Source organism: Falco peregrinus, chromosome 1 (genome assembly GCF_023634155.1).
Source record: "Falco peregrinus isolate bFalPer1 chromosome 1, bFalPer1.pri, whole genome shotgun sequence".
In the NCBI taxonomy this organism is placed as follows: Eukaryota; Metazoa; Chordata; class Aves; order Falconiformes; family Falconidae; genus Falco; species Falco peregrinus.
This window is the reverse complement of record NC_073721.1, coordinates 23,389,299-23,407,953: the sequence shown is the minus strand read 5'-3', so window position 1 is coordinate 23,407,953 and position 18,655 is coordinate 23,389,299. Positions and strand designations below refer to the sequence as shown.

Here is an 18,655-nt window from a genome sequence, read left to right as displayed (position 1 = left end):
CTGCTGAGGACTTGGTCAATACGACATGAACATCATGCTCATCAGCTGTGACCCCCCCATCTCATCGGTCAGAGCAGCTGATCAGCTTCATTCCAGCAATGGCCCAATTAGGCTCTCCTCCCAAAATAATGCTGCACAGCAGCTGAGCCAGATCTCTGAGCGCCAACCAAAATTTCGTCACCTAAAAGACTAATTTGCACCCCCAGTTCTGTCGACAAAATAACTCTGTTTTTCTTTTAAATTTCTTTTACAACACACAAATACAGAATTTTACAATGTAATTAAAAAAAAAAAAAAAAAAAAGGACTTAAAAGCCTCTCGGAAGAGAAAATCCATTACATACATTTCAGGAGATTGAGCACTCCCCTATCTCTCTGGGACAACCTTACAGTTTGTTTCCAGCTCACACAGTGCATGTAGCAGGTTGAGTACTCCTAGCTTGCAGTGAGTGAGTGCCCGGTTCTCTGCTGGTGCAGAAGAGGCGGTGGCTGAGAGGGGCAGCAGCAGGGCTTCACTGGGCCGGTACAGTCAGGCGGGGAAGCAGGGGAGCTGCCTTCTGGCTGCGCTCCGCAGACATGTGCTCCAAGCGCTCTGTGTAGAACCCGTTGAAGTCCAACCTGAGAGACGAAAAACCCAGCAGTTTTATTAGCCCACTGGCAGCCCAATGCTGCCTAAGAGTGGCACACAGCAAGCCAAACCCAAGGGCCCCCAAAGGCTTGGTGCTGCAGGTGCTGCAGCACACGTGTTCATCGAGGTGCTCACAGGCAGCAAGGGGATCCAAAAATATATAAACTCTTTCACAGGGTCAGACGAATTTTAGGATAAAGTTGGTTGAAATGAGGGGTGTGAAGCAAGTCAGTGCAAGTCTCACTGCAGGAGGAAGCAGAGGATGCGTGCTTGTGCAGCAAGGGGGGCTGTGCTGCAGCACAGACCTCTCAAGCAGCTGTATTCCTGCTGCACACAGCCTTGGTCTTACCCAGCCATGGCCCTTGGAGGAGAAACCTCTCCCTGGGCATCAGCTGATTGTGGCCACATCACAGAGCCTTCCGAACTGCCACCTCCACATGGAACTGCCCCAGGCTACGCAGACACAGTGGCTTGTTCAGAGTGAAACAGGGATACCTGCACTGTGCCACAGGTGTTGGTGACACCTCTTCTGTGCTCGTCCCCTGACAACAGGCTAAATTTCACCTATTCTTTACAGGTGTATAAAATACATCAGGAAGGACCAGTCGCAAAGAGCTTCTACTCCAGAGCCATAGCTTGACCACACAACCCTGGAGACACGTTACTCGTGGATAAGGCACCAGGGGTGAGGGGTCCTCAGTCTCTGTATCTTCCCAGCCACTTCCCACCACTCCTTAATACCAGAGTTCACCACCACTGAACTCTGGTATTAATTTCCATACGACACCCACCACATTACCCACTGTAACTAACCATGAAATGTTGCAGTTTCTATTACCACCACCTCCTTGCTAACACAAGTATGCTTCAAATAGATTCACAGTTCAAGAAGACTAGTAACTGGTTGGAAGATGCTCAGCCAAAATCACAGGTATGGCTGATACCTGTAAACGCCTCTCCAAAGCAGGCAATGTCAGCAATATCACAATCCTGTCTCCTTGATAATCCAAAATGATGCCACAAAACCACCCAGCTCCATGCCTGCCGTGACCTTCCTTAGGCAGTTCTCTGCACTACAAAGCCAACAAAGACACGTGCAGCTCTTAAAAATGTGTGCTTTGGAGCACTAAGCAACAGTTGATACAAGCCTGTGAATCACACAAAAGTTACTCTCTACATGTCTCAATTTAAGTTGCTCCAATACTAAATGAATGGGCACAATATTTGAGTTTCATGTTGCTTAACAACCTTACACAAATGGCAACAAATTGTTCTTGACATTTTTTGGTGACTGCAGAAAAGAGAGCCTCGACAGATGGAATTTATCTGTTGCTCTCTCCTGGTTGCAAAGCTTCCATCTCTTTCATCCTTAAGAGTGGTACAAAGGAAACCTGACACTGAGGCGGGCATATCTACCAAACTTTGATTCAAATATAAAGCCAGGACTCATTTACATCCTTACATTGAGGATCTGTTCCATTTCTAAAGTTGCTTTATTCCAAAATTCTTAAATTACAGATTTTTATTTGCTTTCCTTTCACCTGTGTTTTTAGGGTTAAAGGAACTTGGATAACTATCTCTTAAGAACTTGCATAGATAGCGCTTCCTCAAACTCTGCTTATGCTTCAGTTTCTTGTTTTGTGGCTGAAACTTCTTATTCACTGTGGTTTGCATCACTTCATGTGCCCTACCAGTCTTAACTCTAAACTCAGTCAATCTCTGTTTCCTCCAAAGCAGTAAAGGAAGTACATCTGATGAATGCTCACACCACTTGATGGCTAAAATTTTTAAGTATTTGGAATTAAGTAATCCTTCTGACTAAGTCCTCTATGCTGTAATTCTCCTTTTCACTACTGGGATGTGAAAGAACGACTCTCAAGATTTTCTGCAGTTGCCAACCATCTGTCAGCACTGCTGCAGGTGAAGCCAAGGGACCTGAGCAAGGCTTCAGCACACTGAAGACTTGAGAGTTAGATGTGAGCTTCCCCACTTTGAAGGAAACCCTCTGGATCTCAGTCTTCTGTTGCTTGCTGCTACAAATACAATGGTTGTGCCTCAGTTACTCAGTACTGTAAACTGAATAAATACTAACCATGATTAAACAAATAAAAGCAGAATACCAGAATTATGATAAAAGGGTTATTTTGTTATTTTACATGTTGACTATCACCCTTGAAAAGCAGTCATACGAAAAGACCATACAAGAAAAGACCAGTATGTCTTATAAACTCTTCCATCTCTGTCAAATATGTTATTTCAGACAGCAACTGTCTCCGCTCTGGTTCTTGGGTTCCTGTTGCCATAGAGTCCAGGACGCAATTCAATAATCTCTACAGACTGAGTGAGAGCTAAATGTCACGTCTGGGCATTAATTGTGGGACTTCCACACTTTACAACATTACAACATGAGCAGCCTGTAGAAACGGGAAGGCATGTTCTGTTGCACGGCCTGCTAACATACAGCATTTCAGTTAAGGAAACAGGGACATGTGGTCTGTCAGTAAAGGTCCAGCTATGTCCAACATCTTGATGAAGGCTCAAGTGGTCCCAGACGGTCCAAACTGGGAGACTTGATAGTGATGACAGTCCTGATAGCATGAAGACCCAGTATTTCCTCTGCAGCCCTTGAACAGAACCGGGGCATGGGAACACCAGGGGGCAAGGAGTCAGACCCTCTCCTGGAACAGCTGGTTGCAGCTTAGGTCACTGTTCTCAATGCAAATTGCTAACAGAAGCATTTTGTTTTCTCACAACCTACCTGAATCACCATACTTCTCGTTTCTCCTGAAACAAGAAGTAGTCATTGTAAGAACAAACATCTCCATATTTGGAAGAACTGGCTCTAGAGCTTCCACAACTCACAAGTCACCTCCCACCACAGCAAACACTCATGTGCAGCCTGTGAAACACAAAGGCATCTGGTGGAGGACAGCCCATGGCCATGGCACCAGGGACCCACAAGTGAACAAGACACACAGCCAGTCTCCATGGTGCAGCACCAGCTTGTCCCCCCATCCTGGCAGATGCATAAAGCTGACACAGGGGTGGGGAGGCAATGATACAAGAGGTGAACCTCTGATGCTAACGGTAGGAGCAATGCTGGAAGCAGGACACCACCTGAGCTACTGCCAGAAAAGGCTTTACATAAGTGTCTGGCATCACACATGATGGAAGGCCGTTGCATGATGTAAAGACTGGTCAAGGACTTGACACCGTTGACTTCCCGAGTAAGCTCAGAACCAACTTGGACTGAGCTGGGTGATACCACCAGTGGGACAGTCTCCACATGTTCTTTGCAAAACTCAAGGATTGTGGGGTCACGATGCTCTTCTATTAAAAGAGCAGGCAACTTGGTCTTCAACACTGTATCGGCCATGCCCTGTGTGGCTTGGAATGATATCCAAGTGGCTGGATCACGGAGTTAGGTGCCATCAAGATCTCCTGGATGGAGCATCATAAAAAAGCCCATCAGTTAGAACTTGGAACTGGTAATGATAAAAATGTAAGCACTTGATAAAGAAGGAGGCAGAGCTGGAGCACTGAGGGGGAGTAAATGTTCTTGCCTGGATGACTCAACTGCTTGTGGTCTCAGTCCTTGAATCTAGCCTGACTGGATACTGCTGTGACACCTAGGGGTGATGGCAGCAAGGGGACTGCAAGAGTTTAATGTCTTTGGCCTATCAATTTTTCTACAGATGGATCCTGTCTGCAATCTACATCAGTCCAATGATGATGAACAGCGATGCCCAGGCATACGAAGGTTGATATAAAACGTTCAGAAGGCCTTGATAAGCTGCACCATCATTTCCTAGAAGGATTTGCAGAGACTTGGCTGTCCTGGTTAGTCCTGAAAGGAACAGCAATCACTTGTACAGCTGGGGCCTCCACTCACAGCAACCAAAAAAGTCTCTGATGAATTTCCAAGATGAGAAGCTGACCTCTGACTCTGGTCACTTCAGAGATGGAGTGAATCAGAGTTATTAGGACTGTGGAGAAGAGGCCCTCAACTACCTTCCCATTCCAGAAATTGAATAGCAGCCAACCAGGGCAGTTCTGGTGGTAGAAACATAAGCTCCTACCCTGACAAGGAACGGAAGCAGGAGAGTTCAGACTAGCAAGCAGTCCTGTGGCACTGCATTTCCTTTCAGATGCCTGTAAGTATCCCTGTCCTCCTTAAATAAGGAGCATAATCCTACAAGGAAGAAGACATGTAATTCTCTACAGTGTTGTGGGAGCTGGTGGGCTAGCCTTCACTCCTGGAAGCACCCATGGTAACAGGCATAACAGGTTTTAGTGTTCAACCTTGGCCTCAGCTGAGATAGAGCAGCAGATGCTAACACAGGAGACCAGGGTAGTTGCTGGTCAAGAAGTTCTCAGAAGTAAAGGACAACTGGAAGGCCCAGCCTCCTGCTGGAATACTTCACAAAACAGTGTTCGCAAAGGTTGGTACCAGGAATCCTGGACAGCCTTGTCAGATGCTGTTAGAAAAGGACAATGAAAGCTTCAAGAGACACAGCATGAGGAGGGGACAACAACCTGCTTCAAAAAAAAACATTCCCCAAGCCTTTTCTGTTTCCAGGTGCAGCAGATCTCAACAGAGGTGTAAGGCTTATCAGCCAGCCATAAAAGACATCTGTTACAGAAGGGCAGTGAACAGAACTTAATGGGGTCGCAGGTTAATATTCTTACAGTTTTCCTGAAGATTAAATTAAAGGATGAGAATGACCCAGTTCACAAAGACCAAACAAAGCAGTGGAGCAGTTAAGACTACACTTAAACAAAACAAAACAGGGGACGAAGCACAGTTAAGAGAAAGCTCCAAGTGCCCTTTAGTTTTATGTGGTTAAAAAGAACTACATAAGGATCTACTCTGTTCCGTACTAAATATCAAAGGGGTTGGGGCACGAACGCCTTTTATCAGTTATCAGACAAATTTATGAACAAAATTGCACATCACTGCCAACTGATTCTAGCATATCTATCACTGAAAAACATTACAACTTAAGTAGGGAGTACTCCTTGGTAAACCAAGGGCTTTCCTCAGATAAAGATGAAAGGAAACAATCAACATCCAAAAATGACCTTAATTTCTGGCTAGTCCTGCAAGAGCTGTTTATAATTGCTTACATGAAAATAAGGCTACATGCCAGCTTACGGACAGGATGAAGAAACGAATGGATGTTTAGGATGGCTGTTTTCTGTGCCCTAGCTGACAGCAATAACAAAGAAGGTAAGACTCAAGTGGTTTAGGCTCACACACACTGCAACAGTGCAAATGCATCTATGAAACGTACAAACATAGAACAAGCACTTAAAAAAGTGTTGGTGTTGAAATATTTTATATTCATGAAAATACAAACCTCTAAATTATGCCTATATGCAATATGTATCTTGCCTCTTCAATGGGAAAAGTCAGTCATTGTAAAAATCAATTGTTTTTTCTATGTGCCTAACAGTCTGCAAACAACATTTCTAAAATGTCACTCTTTGCCAGGTGTGAGGCGGCTGGTGCCCAGCAGCTCTTACATGACTTCCATCAAGGTGACCCTTTGAATTAAAGAGATGTCAACTCCTGACTCTCGCTTGCCTTCTCATTCTGTTGTTATATGCATGCCTCGGCTGAACATTTCCAGTCTGCAGGCTGCTGGGTTTCACGGGTGCTTAACTCTTGAAAAACATACTCCAGACACAAACACTAAAAGCTGCTCCCAGCAGCAAACTCCATATTGCAGTTATTTCAGTTTTGTTCCTAAAATGCTGGTAGCGGAATCAGAGTGAGAAGCACTCTGCTTGCACAGCACGTGCTCAGCTCAGGGTAATGCTCCTAGAGCATTATCTGTGTTCTTCAAAGCTAGAACTACCAGGGCAGGTCCCACCATCTTACACCAATCTATAACACAGATCTTAAAAATTCCGGCAACACTAATACGTGTGACTTATAGCAAAAAAACCCAAAACAAAACAAAAACAAAAAACTGTTAACAATTCCAAAGGTGGCCTTGTGCATCTCACTTTATTGAAAAAGAAACACAGAGGTCATAAACCTAGCAGAAAAACCTAGATCATCTCCTCTCTCCCCCCTGCCCCCTTTTCCCTCTCCCTCTCTCTCTCCTCTTCTCTTTCCCCTCTCCCTCCCTGCAACACAACTTGTGCACATGACTTTTAGGTATTACTGAGGGAATTTCAATTTCTAAGAAGCTAGTAAGTATGGGTGAAGCCACAATAAAAACATATTAAGAGATGCTTATTTAAATAAATACAAAGACGTGAACTTAAAACTAAAAAGCCACTTACAGTCAATCCCTTGCATTGGTTTTCTCACCTTAGGAATACTTACACTGTACTCAGGAGCCAGCTTGTTCACTGTCTACACAGTGACACAATCCCCAAGAAAACTAACACTTGCATTACATTTAAAACATTAACAGACAAATCCTACATAATTCAAAGGAATGTGTTTTGGGTATCTTTTAAAGCCTTGGGTTAGGATGCAAAGCAGTATTTCTTGGGATTTCAGTGTTTTCATTGATGGGTCAGACATTCACAGTTATAATCAGCACTTTTTCTTCCTGAGCTGAATTTGGGAACCACAGGAGGGGAAGTTACAGAGAGAAAACTACTGGCTCACCTGTAGATGATGTTGAGCATGCTGTGCTCACAGTCATTGGTGCTGTAAACACTCAGTTTGTCCAACAGGTCCAGCAGATGTGTTGAAAAATTACTGTCAAACTTGTTGATTGTTGCTTCAAAGCCAGATGTCAGGTGGAGACTGTCGGCATGCTCTGCTAAAAGCTATCAAGCAAAGGCATAGTGACCCCATATGTTTGGTGATTTGCACTTGCCAAAGAGATGCAATTATTCCTTCCCTATTTCCTAACCTGCTCAAAAATACTGCCATAAAACTTCACTGCTCGGCCACTAAAATAAATCTTTCACAACAGTTGCAAAGACCTCAGTAGTTAAAAACCTTGCTACACCCATCTGGGAGAACTCCACAGTAGACCCCAGTAGAGTTATCCTCAAATATACAGTGTCATTATTTATTTTCAAGCAGGAGGAAAAGCCAGTAAGCAGAAAGTGAGCATTGCCTGATACAGGCTGTAATGTCTGAAGCAGTCTGATTTCCTTGCAGTGTGATGGACCATACCAGCCCATACCAGCCATGTGCCAGAGAGGGGCCTTCGGTGGGACAGGAGGCAGCCTGCTAGCTGCAGAGAACGCCAAACAAACTGCTTAGCATGTGTGCATCTAGATAGAGAGATACGGACAAGACAAATACCCCAGATATGAAAGTAATGGGCTGCAAAGAGTCACACCCGAGAGTTTATTGGCTCATCCATCACAAAATGCTAGTTCTGGAAATAAGCAAGCTCTTGAGTTGCAGAAAGCCTGTATGCAGGCACCCACTGCACAGCTGAAAATACAACTAAGAACTTAAAAACAAGTGCAGGGACTGTTGTGGGAGAGAGGGTCTTCAAAGCAGACTCTGAGAACACCATCAGCACTCCACATTGCCCTCAAAACTGCCCACAATTCCACAAAGGTTCTGCTTTTGGGGCCAGAGGTGCTGTAGGAACTAGGAAGGTCTACCTGCAAGAGGTAGGTCATCCACCCTGACCAGACTGTGACCCAGGCAGCATTCACAGAGGAAAGGGCCCATCTATTCACCCCATGTCCCACCTTGTTAGTCAGCTTCTTCTTTGCAATCTCTTGAGCACGCTCCTCCTCTGTTGGTGGGCCCAGCATTGTGCCATGCTCTAAGGTGAGCCGGTCCATCTCACTATCCAGCTTCATGCTCTGGGTGAACCTCTTGGAAGGGCAGAGCATTGAGGAAATGGTTAGATCCCATTTTTTCAACTGTGACAAAGCATGAGGCTGACTCAGTTCTGCTAGCCCTGCAGCCAGCTAACTAAACCCAAAGGAAGGTGTGGTTTTTTTAAAGCTATGGGCTCCCTGAAATGCTGGCTAGATTGTGCCCGCGGAGAACTGTCTCCATGGGTCCAATCACCAGTCCTTGCTTGACCCTCAAGAGCATTCTAAAAACTACAGAGCCCTACAACTTACACCTCAAATTCTGCTGCAGGACTGGCTGAAGAGAGGTAATTCAGTTCATACGAACCTGATTCCAATGCTGAAAAAGAAGAGCATAGAGAATGTTGTGGAGGGAGAAGCCACAGAAACCTTTCGGGAAAAAGGATGAGGGTCTGAGCAGTCAAGCTTTGTAGACTGCTGGCAGAAGGAATAGAGGCTTTTCTACATGCATCGAGGACAAGAGGAGCTGAACGGAAAAAAGGGACTGTCATAGTTGGCTGGCACCCAAAGCAGCTGGCAGTGGCATGGTCAATATGGGGAAGCTGTACATACCTGCATGCAGTTTGTGAACATGACACAGACAGACATCAGCTTGGAGAAGATCTTCAGCAGCTCCGGGTTAGTTAGCATGCAGTCCTTCAAGCAGTTATCCAGGAAGCTTGTGTGGTGGCTCAGGACATCATCAATATTAGATGCCTGGGACAGGACAGTACAATAATGAAAACCAAACCAGGACCGCTGTTGCTGCACCAGACCAAAACTCTAACCTGACATCCTGCTTCTGACAGTGACCTCTCAGACATGCTCTGGGGCATGTTGAGATAATTCTCATGTACTTTTCAGCTTTGAGAAACATCTTGAGATGGAGACTATTTGCCCTACTGCATTCAACAGCCCTTCACAGGCTTTTTATCCTTAATTTGTCACATCACCTTTCAACCAAATTATGATTTCTTTAATCACCCAAATGCTCCACTGGAAAGAAGGCTCAGGATGGAGTTATCTGCTTTATGAACATGCACTTCCTTTGCTTTTAAATCTGCTTGTCATGCCCATTCCCACCTTCACAATCTCAGTAAAGTCAGCTACAGTAAGTGGAAAAGAGAGAAAAAAAATCAAAGAACCTTAAGCATTAGTAAGTTTACAAGGCTAAAAATGCACACACTATTCAGAAACCTGTTTAGGAGCACAATAAGGAACTGGGACATGCAGTGTTGCAAGGATTCTGTAAGAGTTTTGTCCAGCTCTGCTACTTCAATGGGCTGTTTCAGTCTGAAATTTTAAATGATAGATTAAACCCTGTCTCTCATTCTGTACAATTATGTGATGTGCTGAAGCTGAGAAAATTCAAGGTTAGGAAAGAATCATAGGACTAAAATTTCCAAGGTATCCATACTGCTCCATCAGGATAAATGCCCAAAAAAACCCCAAACCCGTAACCTTTTAAACAACTAGTATATAATACAGATAAATGCTACTCTCCAATGCAACAAACATGCTAGCTGTGTTGACAAAGACAATGACATTGTGAAGAAGAAGATACTACTTATATCTTTAGGAAGAAAGCACCTTAACTTCAAGTGGAAATGCACGAAAGGTCTGACAAATAAAAAACTGCATAAGGCATGACATGAGACCAGTGAGGATCATCCCTTTCCCTCCTAAGATGCAAACTAAGGGGAAAAATTACCCCAGTCTACAGGCTATGGAGGCTAAAAAGCCAGTTCTGCATTCTCTGTTTGGAAACACATGATGCTTTTATTTCAGTCAAGGAAGATTTTTACCCAGTAGCTGGGGATAAGTCATCCCTAGCGAGCAGCTCTTTTAAAGGACTGCGTAACAAAGTGGTTGCTGAAACAGCTTCTTTAGCTGGCAGTGCTGAGATGTTCGACTCACAGGTGCCCGTATCACTTTTCCTGCCCAGGTACTGGCAGAGATCATGCTCCACCTCCCAGAGATTTAAAAGCCTGGAAGGACACTGGTGAGGATGGGAGGCAAACATGCATTTAGATTACGTCTCAAAGACTTTTCTAACTTGTAAAAAAAAATCTTCAAGTGATGACTTGTGTACACATTCACATCACGGGCATCTTTGAGTCATTACTACTGCACTATTACTTGGAGAAGTCCTTTATGTACAGAGGTATGGTAGAAATGCTCTACAAAACACTGCAGCAGCCCTCAAGGTTTCAGAAATTAAGAAGTGTGTGGTGAAGGCATGGACAGATCTCCTTCTTGCCATACAGCCATGGAAACACCTTTCCCCGGTGTCAGCAAAGTCACTTTATACCTACTGTCTCAACATTTCTGGCAGGCTGAAGGGGCTCACAGGTGTTCCACAGCGAGGGAAAAATTCTGCCCACCTGGACTGTCAAAAAGGTTTGGTCTATAGATGTTTTTTGGGAATGGGCTCTCTGAGAAACAGTATAAACTTGCAAATTCCTTTTTGGAACTGAAATAAAAATGCTTCAATACCACTGTATCTCTGAGGAAGCACAGAAACTCAGTGGCTGAGAGCCAAAGTAGAGACGGATCTTCAGACAGTCTTTGCAAAAGCCTGGAGTCAGGAGATTGTCTTTTCTGACCAAGGGATGCCATCACTACAGACCACATGTCTACTGCCTTTAACAGTCCCTTCTAGGACATCTGGAATCAGAAGAGGCTGAAAGGAAGTGCTACTTGAAATCAGTATGAAAGAACTTGGGACAGAATAACTTGTTCAAGTGCCTCAATGCAAATAAACTGAGCATTATATTTTGTAAACCTAAACTTACAACAAAATTAAGAACCAAGTATCTTCTCTCAGATCATTCAGGGGCTTAACATATAACCTCTTTTTGTTCAGAAGTTCTTGCCAAGAATGCTCACATTCCTAGACCCGATTGCCAAGAATGCTTGCAAGAGATGCTCGCATTCCTAGACCTGATACCTCCTGTGAATTCTCCATGAAAAAGGATGACAGGGCACCAAAAAATACTGGTTAGCTGTCCCCAGAACAACACTCCAGTATACAGTAGAAACTAAGACAGGGTCATTTGATGCTGAAGATTCACAAGGCTCATCAGAGAGCTGCCAAGAGAGCTTAATGCTGTGGCTTAATGCAGATTGCAGAAGGAGTGTTGGGCTGTTTGGTACATCAGATAAATGTTTTTCATGGTGTAAGAGGAAAAAGATTTGCAACTCAGAAGCATGTGATCACAGGATGACTATGAGAGGGAACAATAATAAGGTGATGTACAACTGCCTCCCATTTCCTCACAGTAGCTGGGCACCCTAACACCAGGCCCAACACAGCAGCACCACAGCTGGTAAGGAAGCTGAGAAGGACCATGAAGAATGCAGTATCCTTTCGGATAAGGAAAATTATTACAGACATTGCAAAGGTTATGCTGCAAAATAAGCAAGCTTGAGGAATGGATCACCGATCATCTGCTCCAATCAAACACAAGTTCACTGGCACAGCCCTTGCCTGTGCCGAGTGACATATGCCAAGACAACCATCATACAAAGCTCAGGGAAAGCACTTCCTAAGGGCCTTCTCAAGTTGTCTCCTGGCATGGAGGAGATGGCAGCAGGTCAGACTCCCTTCTTTGGCAAAGCCCTCCAATACTACTCCACCAAGCTTTGTACCCTCGAGCACTTCCACAGGGTTTCATGACATACCCCAGCCCACGCAATGCATCCCTGCAGCTTCGTGCTATGAAAACAGCTACAACACAGCCCTCCCCAGACTGCTGCGACACTTGAAACTGCAAGAACAAAAATGATTGTATGTCAGGACCACATGGGACCCAGCGGTGACATTGGCTACGTAATGTGGAGCAGACAGCCTATGTCTCTGCCCTTGTTTTAGGCAGCAGTACAGAAGTAACCTAAGATACCCTCTCTGATCTCTTTTTCTTCCTATAAAGACTTGTTGGTATGCCAGAAACCAGTAAAAGCCAGGCGTGTCCACTGGTGCTGAGAGGTAAGGCAACCAGTGCCCTGCCCTGGCTCCAGCACACATTGCTGAAGAACAAAGAAGCTATGGGTTGGGCCCAGGCTGATGGCAAGGAAGACAATGTGTATTTGCAGCATTGCTGTGGCTTTCACTAGACCCTCCAATGCTCGAGCATCATCCTGCACTTGTCTAATGAACTCCCACAGTAACTCTGTATGCCCCAAAGTCTAGATCTTTACCACACTCAAGTAAAAAAGGAAGTGAGAGAAGAGTTTGCTCTAGACAGACTGAGAATAGCCCTTGATCTGTTGGTGACAGATCTTCTCCTCTGTTGCTGAGGATGGAACCAACAAATCTGACATGAATGAAACCAGATATGAGAAGACCTTTACAGGCTTCTTGACCAGCCTGTTCTGAAAGGTAAAGTCCCAATGACTTCTCATTCTTGGTTTAAAACAGGCAGGTGGGACATCACCTGAGAATGTGTTTCTCTCCAAAACAATAAAGACATCTCATATGCTCATCAGGAGATAAAAACTGGTTCTTGCAGTTTTTCCTAGGGTGAACAGTTAACTTCTGTAGAACTCACTGGCTTGGATTAGTGAACCAGAAATACTCTGTAACACACCTGGAAAATCCCACAGCTCAGAACACTACATTTTTGTGAAAGGAATCAAAACGATGCTAGGCATACTTTGTCCAGATACCCACTTGGTCAGGTATATAAACCAGTGGGAAGTGAGCTTAGCCTCTCCCAGACACCGCTGGAGTGGAAAAGCTCTCCAGACTTACCTACCTGCAGTGAGAATACATATGTATCCACCTGAATAAGGAAGGCCCTGTTTTATAACAGATAGTCCTAACATGCCAGTCCTTGGCAGCTTCATGGAAGAGAAAGTACAGACTTCACTTTTAAGGGCACTGTAAGTCAGCCAAGGAATCAACTGAAGATGTCTGGACCAGTTTACGACCTTTGCACCCTGCATCTTTCTTCCCTTCCCATAGTTTTCTGCTATGTACAGCAATGTTCAGCAGAACACCACCTTTATGTAGCAGAGTGCACAGTATGAGCTGGGCATAGATAGGAGGACGCAACAGAGGAAGGGGATATAGGGCTAATAAAGCAGAAAGGTGATGTAGAACAGCAGCACTCCCTGCAGTGTGATTACAACAACAGTTCCCAGATACTTAAGTGCCTCCAAGAAAATAGATACCTGCAGTAACTGAAATTAGGCATTTTTTCCCTATATTAAATTTGTTAACAAGACTTCCATTCCAACTTCTCTCATGTGAACACACTCACCAACTTCAGGTTCTTCTCAAGAATGTGCCACGTTGGCTCCATCACTTCAAACATCATGTAATACTGGATATTCTGTACAAAATTCAGCATCCGCTGCCGCAGTGTGAAAGCACCAGCAAACCTAGAGGAGAAAGCACACCCACACAACTTAGAGCTAGCAAATGCCACGGAGAACTATCACCAGGCTTGCACAGTCAAGCAGAGCTAAATATTTCTGCCCTAGCAAATTCACTGCTGCAGTATGAGGGAGATTATAAAGTTAATGCAAACCATCTCTGCTCATTTTCCACATATTCAGATGGCTTTCCCTCAATTACTACAGTCAAGTTTTGAACCTGTTGTAGAATGGACAACTGCTTTGAATATTTGCTTATATTAAACTGAAAATTTAGTATTAAATATTAGATCAATTTTACTATTGTAAATATAGTGAGGCATGCACACATTAGCAGGGCAAAATTCAACATGACAAATGGTTCATATTTCTTTCCAACCTAACTTGTTAAATGAAGGCTTAAAAATATTCTATGCCTTGCATCAATATGTTGAGGGGATCCAAATACTTAATCAGATCACCTGCTACCTAGGGTATTTAATGCACCTGCACCTAAAAATAGAATGGTGGGACTACAGAGAGGTTCCTTTCAGTGTTAATTTAGGCAGGCTCTGTGGTGGCAAACCAAGAACTGACTTCAGCAAACCGGGACAGGTCGCCAGAGAGGTAGGGGATACCTACCCTAGGAGTTTTCAACCATGGCTGCCCTATCTCCCGCCAATCACAGTCATCCTGTGAGCTGGAGGTTGGACTAGAGACCCTCACAGGTCTTTGCTGCTAATACCTCTACAAATACAGGAGAACCAGAACTACAGTCATGTTGGCTGAGGTTAGTGCTGAGGCAGTCAAGATCACCTTGTGACAAGAAAGTGCCACTGGCACGGCAGAAGGTACTACCTTGCAATGCTGGGGTCTGGCTCACACTCCAAACAGGTGCCTCCAGCACCTGGAGTGGAGATCCAAAGATCAAATCTACCCTCACAGATGGAAAGGATGGAATCGTTTTCTGGGAAAGCAGCCCACCGATTTTACCTTGTTCGATCTTTATCACATCAAAACCTCAAACATTAGCCAAGCTGCGTGAAGGCTGCGAGTCCTTCCTAGTGGTCTGGCCAGAAGAAGAGAATGGTGTTTCCCACAGCATTCTCCTGGAGAAACTGGCTGCCCATGGCATGGACGGGTGTGCTCTGTGCTGGGTAAAAAGCTGGATGGACAGCTGAGCCCAAAGAGAGGTAGAAAATGGAGTTACATCCAGCCGGCGGCCGGTCACAAGCGGTGTTCCCCAGGGCTCAGTACTGGGCCAGTTCTGTTTAATATCTTTACTGACAGTCTGGACAAGGGGATTGAGTACACCCTCGGTAAGTTTGCAGATGACACCAAGTCAGGCAGGAGTGTTGGTCTGCTTGAGGGCAGGAAGGCTCTGCAGAGGGCTGGGCTGGACCGATGGGCCGAGGCCAACTGTATAAGGTTCAACAAAGGTCTTGCACTTGGGTCACAACAACCCCTCACAACACTACAGGCTTGGGGCGGAGCGGCTGGGAAGCTGCCTGGCAGAAAGGACCTGGGGGTGCTGGCTGATGGCTGGCTGAACATCTGAGCCAGCAGTGTGCCCAGGTGGCCAAAACTTCACACCAACAAGGAGAAATGAGCCAAGCAGTACGGAGATTATTGAGCAGACACTTCCTATCGAAACACAAAATGTTACATTTCAACCTCTCTCAGCCTGTAAGAAATTTGTAAGGATCTTTCTCAAATCAAAATGATCTGATCCATGTCACAACATATCTAACTAGCAAGAAGGAAACCCAACACTTCACATGTGATCCAGCACAAAAAAAGACCATACCACTTAGCTGAATGCAGGGAGAATTGCTTGGCTGTCTTACTGCTGATCCAAACGTTGCACAACTGTCTTTCCACATGTTTGCAATAGAACATGTGTCTGAAAAGCATCTGGTATCTTGTCAGTGCTTTCCTGGAAAAAAAGGAGAAATCCATCCAGATTAAGCCCTGTTCTGATTGACAGACTAAGCTGTGAAGGCTGAGGCTGCCCAAAGGCAAAGAGACTTTACACAATATGTTCCTTACGCCTTCAGACGCACACAGATCTGCACTGAAACAATTTGAACCAAAGGAAAAAAAAAAAAAAAAAATCACACTTGTAACCATCCCAAAGAATTTCTCTCCAAGGAGTTCCTCCTCTGTACTTCCTGCCAGCAGGTACATCACCAGCGTCCTTCTTCAATTCCCTTGAGCTATCCGCAGACAGGTCACTCACGTAGGTGCTGGGATAAAGGCTGAAAGCCTGTGGTCATGTAACCACTGCACTAAAACTGCTATGATCACCAAAACAATTCACTAGGATCCTCCAAAAAGATAAGAGCGAGCTGTAACCAAGATATAGGCAGCATTACCCTGCCAGTGATGCACTGTCAGAAGCAGATGGGGATGCTTATTTATAGCTTCAGGGACTGGAATCAGGTCTGCATTCAGACACTTCAGCGTAGGTGTCTACAGAGCTCCAGTCGATACAGTTCGTGAAACCTTACCAAATAGTATTTTTACTTCCATAGCTACCATTGGAGCTAATACGCTCAATTTGAAAGAAAGAGACATAATTTCAAAAACATCATGTCATTAGACAAGTCCCACTATGTCAACTGATTTTTTAAAGAGGAAATTAAGGGACAAACTAACTGTCAGCATTTAACAATTTAACATCTTTCAACATGTTCATGTAACACTGCTTGTCCTATTTGCCCTGACTTAACAGCAGCAGGTCTGCCAGACTTTCTCCAGGGAAACAGGAGGCAAATCCCTGCAGAAAAAATGAACCATTCAGTTCCTCGTAAGTCAATTAAATGCAAAATAGCTTGCTATAGCAATTCTAGCAACAGCCCGTATCCTTCTAGTTTGCAACCAGGGACACCAGAAAGTGCCTTTTTTTCTGCTCTCCATGTTTGAGAAGTGTTTGATTCTTACATGGCAACCCTCTCTGTGAGGGTTCATATTCACAGGGGAGACACTTCAGAAAACCATGGACAAATGAATACTGGGTGGGCAGTCACAAGTAAAACCACAGACCAGGCTGAGAAAGCATCCTTTGATCTATGTCTTCCCACCATTTGAAATGAAAGTTTGACTTGCCAAGCGTGCCTTAGACAGTCTAGTGGGGTTCTACTGAAGAGACAATCCATATTCCATAGTCTACAAGTGGAACACGCGCAGCTCAACAATCCCAAACTGTTCCTTACTAGTCAGCAACATATAATGTCACTTTAAAGATACAGGTTTTCCAGTATCTTGCTGCGTGGAAACATGCTTCAACCCAATGCAAAAGCTTCTACCTTTTTTTTCCTTCAGTGGATTGATACCTTACCTGTTTATAATAAGGGACAGAGGCCACTTAACAATGTAGTCAAAGGAAAATGCTTCCAGACCACTGAGAGTAAGCTCTGTGGGATCTGCGCTGATAATGGCCTTTTCCTGTTTCGTTTCTATGGCCAATACTCTCAAAAGCTGCGTAATGAGGTCATGGGGCATCAAGTCAATCTATAAAGGAAGAGCAGGAAAAAAATGAAGCCACAGGATACTCACAACTACTGTGTAGCAACAGATACGTGGCAGAAGTGCAAACTATCAGTTGTTCTCAAGTCATCAGACCAACCTAGGACACAACAGTGAACAGTATGATCTGGAATGGAGCAGCAGACACCAGAGCAGCATCACTGCAGCATACAACGTACTACACTGCTGATCATTCTCCCTTGCCCTCACCCTCTGTAAGACCTATTCAGATCTCACGCTCCCCAGGCACAGCCTCTGTGCTGCTTCACATTTGTAAAATACGCAATCAATAATAGGCAGGACTTCTAATCAAATATTTTCTTGTACTCTGAAGTGAGCAACCAAGCTGAGAATAAGTATGAGAGCACACTGCTGCTTCCACTTCATCCTCAGGCCACCCAAAAGCACATTCTCTGTGTTCAGACGCCAGCAAGAAAATGCAGCTCTTTGTCCAGGGTGGGTACTTCCAGTTGCTAATCTGGATGAAAGAGGATTTAACCCAGAGAAGGTCTACAGAAGGACAGCCATCAATTCTCTTCTCCTTCACTGTACATTCAGCAGGTTCTTACAGGCACAATCTTCCCAAATCATGGCAGGCCTTCTGCTCAAATTCAATTAAGTTCTGCTTACACACATTCTTACCTTTAAATCGTCCTTGAAAGGATCTGTGTTGGCTGTGCTCATTCGCAGAGCTAATTCAAGCAGAGCCTCTAGTCTTGTAGTTATGATGTCATCCACAGGTTTCTTAAGTTCCTCTTCTGTGAGATCCATGAAGTGAACAAAAAAGTCCCCTTGATCCATCAGGAAATAGTGTTTTATAGATCTGCTCATGAAAATGAAGGGACAATTGATTAAGATTTTTAAAACCCAAATTAATCCATATTAAACCTGAAAGAACAAAAGCAATCAATTCAGCCAGCCTACTGTGTTTGATCACAAAATGTTTCTCTTCACAGAGAACACACAGCCATAAATACCCAATCTGGAGACTAGTCTTTTATGCATCTCCCCTGCTCCCTACCACCTCAGTCAGGATGCTTTTGTGCTGTCAGATCAGGGCTGCTGCTGTTCTTGTTACCTTGAAAAATGCAGCTTAGGGAAAAAAATCCAACACGCATGGACTACATTGCTGGGCAAAGGCTCATACTGCTAGCCTGTACAACACCCCAACCTCCACAGCGTGCAGATCCATCCAAGAGGCAGTTGCCAATTCAGAGCAGAATCTTGGAGTCCTTTGAATGAACAAGTATCTGTGCTGATTTTTTAAGTACTCCAGGTACTTGCATTGCTTTCTGCTCAGTAGGATACATAAAACTTTAATTGGCACCAGGGAGAGCTAATTGCAGTGGGC

General features: G+C 44.5%; 1 protein-coding gene across 5 annotated transcripts in view; it reads right to left on the bottom strand.

Moving 5' to 3' along the window:
• Positions 1-236: 236 nt before the first annotated feature.
• TUBGCP2 (tubulin gamma complex associated protein 2) overlaps positions 237-18,655 on the bottom strand; it is a 35,333-nt gene continuing 16,914 nt past the window's right edge. For 4 of the 5 annotated variants that reach the window (XM_055812347.1, XM_013303384.3, XM_005242585.4 and 1 more), the window contains exons 11-18: positions 17,947-18,127; positions 17,117-17,289; positions 15,584-15,712; positions 13,683-13,803; positions 8,992-9,135; positions 8,308-8,436; positions 7,256-7,419; positions 238-617 (exon numbers count right to left, since the gene is read on the bottom strand). In XM_055812347.1, coding sequence (XP_055668322.1) covers positions 512-617; positions 7,256-7,419; positions 8,308-8,436; positions 8,992-9,135; positions 13,683-13,803; positions 15,584-15,712; positions 17,117-17,289; positions 17,947-18,127 — 1,147 coding nt within the window. In that variant the 3' untranslated portion in view covers positions 238-511. Of the gene's footprint in view, positions 618-7,255; positions 7,420-8,307; positions 8,437-8,991; positions 9,136-13,682; positions 13,804-15,583; positions 15,713-17,116; positions 17,290-17,946; positions 18,128-18,655 lie in introns of all 5 variants that reach the window. The other variant, XM_055812359.1, reaches the window with a different exon arrangement.